At 47.5% G+C, this 11,017-nt stretch overlaps 2 protein-coding genes across 2 annotated transcripts; one reads left to right on the forward strand and one right to left on the reverse strand.

The window, feature by feature from the left end:
• Positions 1–534: 534 nt before the first annotated feature.
• LOC125548280 lies at positions 535–1,200 on the forward strand. Its single transcript, XM_048711931.1, has one exon. The coding sequence runs from the start codon at positions 785–787 to the stop codon at positions 1,040–1,042; it is 258 nt and encodes an 85-aa protein (XP_048567888.1). The 5' UTR covers positions 535–784; the 3' UTR covers positions 1,043–1,200.
• A 917-nt stretch (positions 1,201–2,117) lies between these two features.
• LOC125548281 (uncharacterized isomerase BH0283-like) lies at positions 2,118–4,705 on the reverse strand. The gene is made up of 6 exons (XM_048711932.1): positions 4,547–4,705; positions 4,234–4,440; positions 3,820–4,104; positions 3,466–3,627; positions 2,787–2,870; positions 2,118–2,652 (listed from the first exon to the last, which is right to left on the reverse strand). Exons 1-6 carry the CDS (start codon positions 4,574–4,576, stop codon positions 2,545–2,547), a joined length of 876 nt encoding a protein of 291 aa, XP_048567889.1. The 5' UTR covers positions 4,577–4,705; the 3' UTR covers positions 2,118–2,544.
• Positions 4,706–11,017: the final 6,312 nt, after the last annotated feature.

The following is an 11,017-nucleotide window of genomic DNA, read 5'->3' on the forward strand; positions in this document are numbered from 1 at the left end:
TCTGTTTCTATCTTCTTTCTTTTGCTAGAATATTGGTGGTTGGTTGTGTGCATCTTAGGTCTGCAGTGGTCAGATGTTGCTCATCATGCTTTCTATATGCTTGATACTAAATTTTAAGTTAATAAAAGCAGCATTTATGATAGAAAAAAATCCCCTCTTTACATTTTCATTTTGAGCGGATATATATTCTCTATTACCGGGTTAGCCACGTGGAAAATGGAAAATGCCTATCCATCAGGCTGTTGTACCGGCACCACCTAACGTCGGTAGAGTAGAGCAAGGCAGCAACCCAGGAACCTGGACAAGGACACACACAGGATCACCTGATCCGTCCGAGCCATCACCGCACCGCACGGGACACGGCATAATACCATGCATCAGCTCACGCCAGCTGCACTCCAAAGAGAAAAACCACGTCTCCCAGAAAAAACAAATGGCAAGTTGACAACGACAAGACAAGGGGCCGTGGCTTTCTCCGCCCTCCGTTTCGGCCGAAACCCAGCGGCCGTCAGCTCGCTCGCTCGCTTCCTACCGAACAAGGCGGCGGCCATTCATGGCGTGCGCGCGGAGCCGTAAACGTCCAAAACCACAGCGGACACGGCCCACCGTTACCTGCCCGCGCGCATATAAAGACCACACCCTTCCTTCATCCGCAGCGCCATAATTTCCGAGCTGCTAGCGCTACAGTCCCCATCAACAGTTCAGGCTTACAGCTAGTTGCAGTACTACACGAGTACACCACCAAGCCAACGCCCAACAGAGAGGTAGTGCTGCCATTGGGAGGATGGCTTCGATCGTGCTGCTGCTGTCGGAGCTGCTCGGCGGCGCGGGGAGCACCAGCATGCTGGAGGCCAACTGCTACATGGGCGGCCACAGCCTGCGGGAATTCCGGCCCACGGCGGCCACGGGCGAGCGGGCGCCCACGGAGCCGAAGCTGCGGGGAACAACCTCAACGGCGGCGAAGGATGAGGAGCCGTCGTCGTTGGACCTGGAGGATCTCTCCGCCGTGTCCAGGATATCGGTGGACGTGATGTGGCCCTGAGCCTTCCGCTGACTCAGGAGGTCGATTCGCCTCGAGGTTGTTCTGTGTTTTGCTGCCGAGGACGAAGAAGATGTGTCATGTGATTCCTCGTTGCCTCGAGTTCTATGAAATGAACATGTAAATATACAAAGCCAGCGCTGAATGTTCTCCCTGTGTTCCTTTTTGTCTCGTGACTTTTTCTTCGGGGATTCAACCTTCTGATCAGATCATAATCGACCGAACTCGTTTGCAACATTTTTTCCTCGTAGCAATCGACCGGGTACTGACAATAATCCCATGCTAATTGCAGAATTAAATGGTTCTCGTAATCGGGTGGATAATGACAGTCCATCGAGCGGGTATACCCACACCGACCTTCTCAACGTGGACTACAGAAAACAACGCATTTTCCCTATACAAACTTGCAATCCATTCTGTAACTGAACTTTTTGTACTTTTAACAGTGCATTTTTTGTTGTCTTGGCCTTGCAAGGCATTGTTCAGGTAAACCACAAGAGCTCTGGAGTTTTCAAGTCCCATATTGCAAATAACATCAAACACAATTGCAAATAGTATCAAAGATCATACTACTCCATGGATGGTGGGCTGTCATCGATAGTTCGATTCCCAGCATAGGAAATTGCTAGATGGATGGCAATGGCCTGCTAGCTAAGCTAGGAGCGTGCCCATCCATTAAAGTAACAGTTTCTCCCTGAATTTGCACTTTCAGTAATAAGTCCTACTAGCAAAAAAACCCATGTGTTACAACGAGAGAAAAAAAAACATTATCTCATGTCTCTAGCTGGGTCAGTTGGATAAATTATGTGTGGCCGGTTGGCAGGTTATGAGATCGAAACCTTCCATCGGCAATTTTATTTTTTGCCAGTTCTGCGGACCTGGGCTACAATGTGCCGTCGGGTGGGCTTCCTCAATTGGGCCAAAACGGATGGTTACCAAATAGCGTATGTGAAATTAATTGAAGCGGGACAAAACAAAGCGGGACGAAAATAAGAATATCACCTCCCTTTAATAGTAGGTATATAGATATAGATATATATATAGATATAGATGTAGCACGACAGAGTCGATTTCCACATAATATCTATCTGCCATAACTGCAATTATGTCGATGTATATTTTAAGCATCCATTGTGTTAGGTTCAGATCATACACGACCGGCGTAGTGACCCTCAAAAAACCACTGAGGCCTCTTTTGGTTCATAGGATAGGATTATTATAGGAATAGGAATCTTGTAGGAATGAGATGACATGTATCTCAAATCCTATGAGTAGGAATAAGAAACAAGATGTCATTTGGTTGACACCAAAGGAATTTTTCCATTGAGTCTAGGCTCTTTTTTATTTTCCTATGAAATGTGGAGGATAGAAACCAATCCTATATAGGAATAGGAATCCATTCCTATGAACCAAAGGGCTCTAAAGAAAAAAATCCTATCCTCTAGAATTCCTATGAAATTCCTCTAAACCAAAGGAGGCCTGAAAGTTTTCAAGCAGCATGCATATTACACCAGGAGTGTCCCGGACATGACAGTAACGGTTTCTCCTTGGATTTTCACTCGCCGATTTGCGTCATCCAGTTCCAGGTATAGCGTTCCACCCCTTGGAGATGCCTGATGATACATGGAAATGGTCACATGAAGGAAAAATTAACACGATGATTTAGCGCTGATTGAGCGCATGTTGTGGCATTATTATTGTAAAATAAAACATATACATCCAAACAATTAAAACGTCGAAAGCATACTTGAAATGCCGTCAGTTTTTGCTTCCCAAGCTTTCTACCCCAAAAGGGTCCCAATACACAATGTATACTGCCAGTAACAGGGTCCTGCAAAAATACAGAAATCAGGGGTTACGACTTGTATGAAAGATGAGGTTGCATTACATGGACAATATCAATAGCCAATGGACGCCCAAGATTAATTTAAATGAACGAGGGTTTTCCTATACAGATTTCAACTAGTACAAATGGTGGCACTCTATAATTGCAACTTGCAAGCAGGGCATCGATTCCTCATTCCTCAACAATAATTACAAGCATCCACTGAGATAAAGTTTGTTCTACCATAGATAACACTACTAGTCAAAGCAGCTCTTAGCCTGCTAATCGATATTGTGAATATAGATAAAATTCTAGCTAAACAGAAGTAACTCATGATGATATTAATTTGTCTAGGACAAGCAGGGTTCAGACTTCAGAGCATGCTGGAAGTAGACAACACTACAGGACTATGCTATCCAGAATGAAAGATGTAGTGACATATTTGAGACATGAGCACAATTAGGTGTTGGGAGAGGCACTCCTGCATCGACTTTCTTATACTTAGCTCCATACTGTTTTTTACTCAAATGCTCGATACCTTGGTAAGTTAAACAAGCTTCACCATTTGTATACACAACTTTGGACTAAGAAAGGACATCACCTCATCCATCCCAAATTTCGGGCAGAATAAACGTGTGAAGAAGTCATAACCAGATCCAGCAGGTGCCGGTCCTGTAACCATGATACCACCACATGACAACTTCTTAATTTCTTCGATGTTAGGAAGGATGTCGGCAACCTCTTTTGCTGAAGAAAGTTCCACCTGAAAGCCACCAGCTGTTTATTGGGCAGTTGATTTTTCAGAAGCACAACTGAGATAGGAGAAACTAAGAGAATACAGTATAGCTGTTTAGCTTAGGAGAATGATCATAGCAGCACCAACATGCCCCATCTTAAAATGGGGAAGTTTATTTTGGAATGTAATGATGCAGGTAAAACAGGGGAGAGACAGTACAATGAGATCACCGTCGGCCGCCGATTTGTGAACACTGACCACTGGTGCGCCGTTTAGGGTCTCTGGAATCGACGGCATCTCGTTGCAGTCCAGGAAATCAATCATGGGGAAATTCAGCTCAATAAACAGCTTCCCGTGGGCCTCGCCTGCGCCCCCTGGCGCAGGAACTTTCTTCGCAGTCAGGATGCCGGATTTGGTCATGAACTCGATCATGCCATGCTCCGGCAGAACGGCCGTGAAGAGGAAGTGGGCGGAGGCCAACGTCGCGTGCCCACACAGGTCGACCTGAAAGCGACGACGCGTGCTCGGGGTCAATGCAGGCCAGTCGACGGGTTGTTCAGATCGGTCGATGCTGGTAGTAGAAAGGGGATCCGAGGATTTGGGGAGGAGATGGACGGAGGGCTATGTGGTTACCTCGGTGACGGGGGTGAACCATCGAAGGTGGAAGAGCGGCGCGGCGCTGGCGGGCCGGGACAAGTCGCGGACGAGGAAGGCGGTCTCGGAGAGGTTGAACTCGGTGGCGACGGACTGCATCCACCGCTCGTCCGCGGCGTTGTCGTCGTCGAGGAGGCACACCGCGGCGGGGTTGCCCTTGAACGGCTCGGTCGCGAAGGCGTCCACCTGCGACGAGACCACGACGGCCGGGCCGACGTCACTTTCCGAGAGGCGCGACGCGACCGTGCGAGTGAAGAAGAGGAGAGGGGAAGATGGTAAGTACAGTACTGACCACGGCGTATCGGATGGCTTTCTTGCACATTTTCACGAACACGGCGTCGGCGGCCGCTGCTCCAAAGTTGCCTGAGTAGGAACTGTAACAAGATGCTGATGATTGCTGAGTAGGAGTAGTAATCAGCAACGATGGGCTTTCCTTCCTTGCGAATGACAGCCGACCGGGTACCAAAAAACAAAAACTTCCCGTCACAAATACCGTCCTTTATGACTTAACTCCCTTTTTTTTTATAAAAGAGAGCTTCCTTCTCTCATTTCATTTAAAGAAATCACAAGGTTTACAGACCCCAAACCTGACGCTAACTAACAGACTTAAAGCCCCGCGAGGCAACAACTGACAATGCTTTGTTGAAAGAGGGATCCATCCCTTCCTCCTCCCACACAGCATTATGTTAAGATAGGCTAGGTCTCCAGCATCATACAGCACCAAAAAAAAACAAAAGCTAGTAGATTTTTCTACTCGCTATTACATAGAGAAAAGGATCCCTCACATTAACAGAAGGTTCAAAACGCAACAAGTAAAGGAAAGGGAGAAAACACTTGAGCTGCGGGTGACAGAGGAGGAGAGGCTTCGGCATGTCTGTCCTTCAAGAGCCTTCCAACCTGGGTACTCCGATCGTCCATCCATGCGTCGCCTTGAAGATCTCCCTAGCAACCCGCTCTACTTGCTTTACACCCTCCTTCATGCGATTTATTCTTCCTTGGTTTTTCTGCAATACACATCATTCATGTAAATTTTTAATAATCAGATTCACAGGAACACAGGGATCAACTATCCTGTGATTATCAAAAACTAGTATGTTTCTTAGTTTCCACATCGTCCATAACATAGCAGATATTCCAACTGTCATAAGACTTTTATCATTTTTTTCAAACTTATTTGTCCATCTACCAAATATATCATTAATCTTGTCAGAGATATCTTGTAAATTAAAGGAACATTTCATGACCATCCATAACATTTTTGCCACCGAGCAATGTATAAAGAGATGATCTATATCTTCCTCTCTACCACAGAAGGAACAATTGTTGTCCCCCTGACATCCTCTTTTTTTTAAGTTTTGTTTGATGAGAATGCTTTTCCTCATCAACAGCCATAAAAAGACTTTAACCCGGGGGGGGGGGGGGGGGGCTCTGTCGGGACCCCGATTCTAAGTCACACCGATCTAGCCTGTAACACCTCATATCACTTTGCGGCCTCACGCACGGTATTTCCACGGGTGTCGCCTTAGCATGGCCGGGACCGTTTGCGCCTTTTGCCTCACGTATATGATAGTATCGCTAGCATCCATATGACAGAGAACCCGGGCCGACATGGCTAGTTGTGAACCCAAAGCGGTGCTAACCTATGGGGACAGGCATACATGAGTCACATCGAGCATGTCGGTCAACGGCATATGAATCCGGGCTGTAGCACTGGGCTAACAGGACTCCGGTAACCCGGGCTATAGCAGGCTAGGCAGGACTCCGGATGTCACCGCGTGACATTTCCCCGAAGGGACAGACACAGGAACGAAGTGAAACACATGCCGGCCAGTCAACTGTTCTGAGCAGTAGTGCTGGGCTAGCAGGACTCCGGTGAACCGGGCTGTAGCGGACTACTATGGCTCAAGGAAGCACTAGACTACATTTCCCCATAAGAGAGGCTGCCAAGAACAAAGAACTAGATTGTCGGATCCCACACATAGCAATACACGTCACACATACGCATAACATGCAAGTATGTGAGGTACAACATGGCATCACAACATAATGCAAACTCATATAGATAAAGGCTCAGAAGAACCACATAGCATTAAGTACAAGCAAGGGCCACATGACCCATCATTCGGAGCATACAAGCAACAAGCGGAAGCATTACATGTCTGAGTACAGACAACTACAAATGAAAAAGGCTGAGGAGCCCGACTATCTACAACATCCGATCAAGATCGTAGCTGAGGTACAAGCTACTTGTCGAAGTCCACGTAAACTAGTAAGACCGAAGTCTCCGCTGCAAAAACATAAATAAAGCAACATGAGTACAAAGGTACTCAGCAAGACTTACATCAGATCCTATCATACATGCACTTGTATCAAGAAGGTAATGTGGAGTTTAGTTGCAGCAAGCCAGCTTTGACTCAGTGGCTATCCTGTACTACGACTGCTGGTAACTCTTTTGAGGTGGCGCACACGAGTCCACTAATCACCACGTCAATACACTACTATGGATTCATTCCCGTCTTCCTACGAGAAGGCCATCCATAGCACTCACACTTGTCTTGAGCATTTTAGAGTATCCACTTCAAGTTGTCTATGTACCACGTAAGCACCCAAGAAGTCCATAACCGAGGACACGGCTATTCGAATAGATCATGATAACCCTGCAGGGGTGTACTTCTTCACACACGCTGTCACCACTTATCACCATGTACACGTCATGTATCTCGGCAACCTTCAAGCGGAAGCCTGGTGAGGGTGTCGGCCACGGCCTGACTAACCACACAGGACTCTAGTCCAGGTTTATTGCCTATTCGGATTCCATCCGCAAGGAGATCCGGCCGGGGTGTCGCTCACGGCCCCAAACGATGTGTGCAGGGTTCCCAAGCCCACCTCGCCGGATGGATCTACGCTTGGTACACCGTGCCACTTGTGCCTAGTCTGTCCCAAGCCCACCTGGCCGGGTGCCACTTGGTAGACTACTAACACTACCTACAAACACCAGAAACTAATTGCAACTCCTGGATAAAGATCAAGTTGGTTAATAAGTCGAGAGAGCTTGGAGTGCCCGGAGCCCAATGTGTGGTAGTAGCTAGTCATTGGACAACATACACAGAACTCAGTGCTTAAGGACGGTTCCAGTGAGACAACCCACCATGTACTCCTACATGGCCTCTCACCGCTACCTTTACCAAATCATGTTCACACGCTTAACTCTCAGCACCAGAACATATCGTACCACTCCAATTCATTCCCGATGAATCAGACCTGACACAACTCTAAGCAATAGCAGGCATGGCATGGCAAGAACACAACATGGCTCAATCAACTCCTACACATGCTAGTGGGTTTTAACTATTTACTGTGGCAATGACAGGTCATGCAGAGGAATGGGTTCAACTACCGCGGCATAAAGTAGCAGTTGAATCGTTGTTGTCCTAATGCAATAATGAGAGCAGGAGCGAGAGAGTAGGATTGTATCGGAATGAACAAGGGGGTTTGCTTTCCTGGTAGATCAACAGAGGGGGCACTGCTCCACAGATAGATACTCTGGATCGGTCTCCGGAGCAGGACCTATCGAGAAGGAACGGTGTCGGCAATCAATACACAAACATATGCAACAATATGATGCATGAACATGGCATGAAGATGTGATGTTGTTTGAGCTAATGCAACCAGCATTCAATTGGTTAAAGTCCATTTGAACTAAAGATTCAAATGCATCTTTAACATAAGCTCTTAAATATGCCATTTTAGTGTTTCCCTTATACAGCATGTATAGATTGGTTTTTCATGCATGAAAATGGTACAGATGGATAGATTGAATTTTTCTGATAATTTTTCATATATAAATTATTTCAATCTGAGCTACGGTTGAATTTCTATGAATTTTTGAAGTTTATATCATTTTCTGGAATTTCCTGATTTATTTTAATACCAGAAAATGATATATTGCGTCAGCATGATGGCAGCATTGCGTCAACAGGTCAAAGGAGCTGTCCGAGTCAAACCTGACGTGTGGGGTCCACACGTCAGTGTCTGTGGCTAATCCTAATTAAATTAAACCTAAACTGGCTTAGTTAATGGGGTTGGGCCCACGCGTCAGTGACCCAATTAGTTAATAGGGTTAAATTAGTTGTTAAACTAATCCTAACTAAAAATTAATAGGGTCGGGCCCCACATGTCAGCGACCCACGGGAGGTCAAACCTCCTGGTCAGCGGGGTCAAAACCCGCCGGTGGCTTGACGCCGGCGAGCCAGACGCGGCGGAGGGGCTCGGGATCGCGTCTCCAGCGACCAAATGGGCCGTGGAGACCATCCCCGAGGAGCTGGTGCTCGCGTGCATCCAGTGGAGTAGTCGGGAGGCTGCGGGGACGGCGGAGCTCGCCGGAGCAAAGCTCGCGGCGGCGGCCGGTGTTCGGTGGCGTGCGGCAGAGGGGCTAGAGGGCGCAGAAGGGCAGGGGAGTAGGGGGAACGACGGCGGGGCTCACAGGGGACCGGCGGGCGTCGTCGAGGAGCTCGGGGAAGGATGGAGTCAGCGGGGCGGTGAGGACGATCTCCGGCGGCCGGAGATGAAGACGACGGTGCCGAGGATGAAGCGGAGCTCGCCCGGTTGCTTTGCTCGGTGAGGAGGGAGAAGGGGTCGCGGCGGAGCTGGGAAGCGTGTCGGGGAGGTGCGGCAGTGGCATAGGCCACGGTGGCTGTGGATGGCGGTGACGGCAATTTCGGCCGCGAGGGGGAAGAGAGGAGAGAACTGGGGAAGTGAGAGAGGCCAGGGGGCTCGGTGGAGCTCTCGGGGGTGGACAACGCCGAGGAGGGAGAGGAGGCAGCAAGCAGCTGCCTGGCGGGCATGCACGCTCGCCATGCTCCCTTTCGCCGCTGCCTCCTGGCGAGGGAGACGACTGGCAACGGCCAGTTGGGCCGGGCCACTGCTGGGCCGGGGTGGGGCGCCAGGTAAGTCAGGTAAAAGTTTTCTTATTTCCTGTTTTCTTTTCTATTTTCTGACCTTTGTTTTGATTTAAAAAAAAATACTAAATCAAGTTATTTTCTTCTGAAAATTTTTGCAGGGGCCTAAAGGATTATTCCAAAGCCCCTCACCAAAATTCAGAATTATTGGACAATATTTTATATATATAAAAATATTTATCCAACGCAAATAATTACTGGATTAATTCCAAATGGCCAAAATAAATATTTATGAGCTCCTAAAAATATTGGTTTGAAATTTTACCTCTGCCCAATATTTTCAGAGAGAGACATGAACATTTTCTTGGACCCTTTTGGAGCAATTTTTATCTGGGTCATTTCCAGAAATGATTTCTAAGGGTTTTACAAATCCCCATTTCAAATTTAAATGAAATTTAAACGTGATGCACACATGACTAGCTAGCCTAGGTCATACCAGAACTAGGGATGTGACAACTCGCCCCCACTCGGAAGAATCTCGTCCCGAGATTCAGGAGTCGGCGGGAAGGAAGCGGGGTACTCAAATCGAAGACGATCTTCACGCTCCCAAGTAGCTTCTCTCTCGAAATGATGAGACCACTGAACCTTGAGAAACTTGATGTTATGACGTCGGGTGACACGCTCTGCTTGATCAAGGATGCAAACAGGGTACTCTCGATAAGTGAGGTTATCTTGGAGATCAAGCGTTTCGTGGTCCACTCCGCGGATGGGATCCGAGAAGCAACGCCTGAGTTGAGAGACGTGGAAGACATCATGTACTCGAGAAAGATGTGGGGGTAGTTCCAACTGGTAGGCAACCTCTCCTCGTTTAGTGAGAATACGAAAAGGACCAATGTAACGAGGAGCCAACTTGCCTTCGATACCGAAACGATGGGTACCCTTCAAGGGAGTAACCCGAAGATAAACCTTGTCGCCAACTTCATAAGCCACTTCCTTATGACGACGGTCATACTGGCTCTTTTAACGAGATTGGGCTGTTTTCAAATTCTCACGAATGACGCGAACTTGCTCTTCTGCCTCCTGGATCATATCCGGTCCAAAGAATTGTCTTTCACTAGTTTCTGACCAGTTCAAAGGTGTTCGACATCTTCGTCCATACAGAATCTCAAAAGGAGCTTTCTTGAGGCTGGTTTGGTAGCTGTTGTTATAAGCAAACTCGGCGAAGGGAAGACACTTCTCCCAATCCATACCGAATGAGATAACACAAGCTCTAAGCATGTCTTCAAGAATCTGGTTGACCCTTTCCACCTGACCACTTGATTGAGGGTGGAAAGCGGTACTGAAGGAAAGATGGGTGCCCATGGCAGTTTGGAAACTCTCCCAGAAATAAGAAGTGAAAAGACTACCACGGTCTGAATTGATCTCTAGTGGAACACCATGAAGTGATACTATTCGAGAAATATATAAGTCAGCGAGCTGACTAGCAGTGATACTCTCTCGAACGGGTAGGAAGTGAGCCACTTTGGAAAGACGATCAATGACTACGAAGATAGCATTATTCCCTCTCTTGGTCCTGGGAAAGCCGGTGATGAAGTCCATACCAACTTTATCCCATTTCCACTCGGGAATAGCTAAAGGTTGAAGAGTGCCAGCAGGTCTCTGATGCTCTGCCTTCACGCGACGACAAACGTCACAGTTAGCAATAAATTGAGCAATTTCTCTCTTCATCCTAGTCCACCAGAACCTCTGGCATAGGTCCTGATACATCTTAGTACTACCGGGATGAATCGTGAGAGGAGATTCATGCGCCTCCTTAAGGATTAATTGTCGAAGATTTTGATTCTTGGGAACCACCAAGCGACTCT

Source organism: Triticum urartu, chromosome 3 (genome assembly GCF_003073215.2).
Source record: "Triticum urartu cultivar G1812 chromosome 3, Tu2.1, whole genome shotgun sequence".
NCBI classification, from domain to species: domain Eukaryota; kingdom Viridiplantae; phylum Streptophyta; class Magnoliopsida; order Poales; family Poaceae; genus Triticum; species Triticum urartu.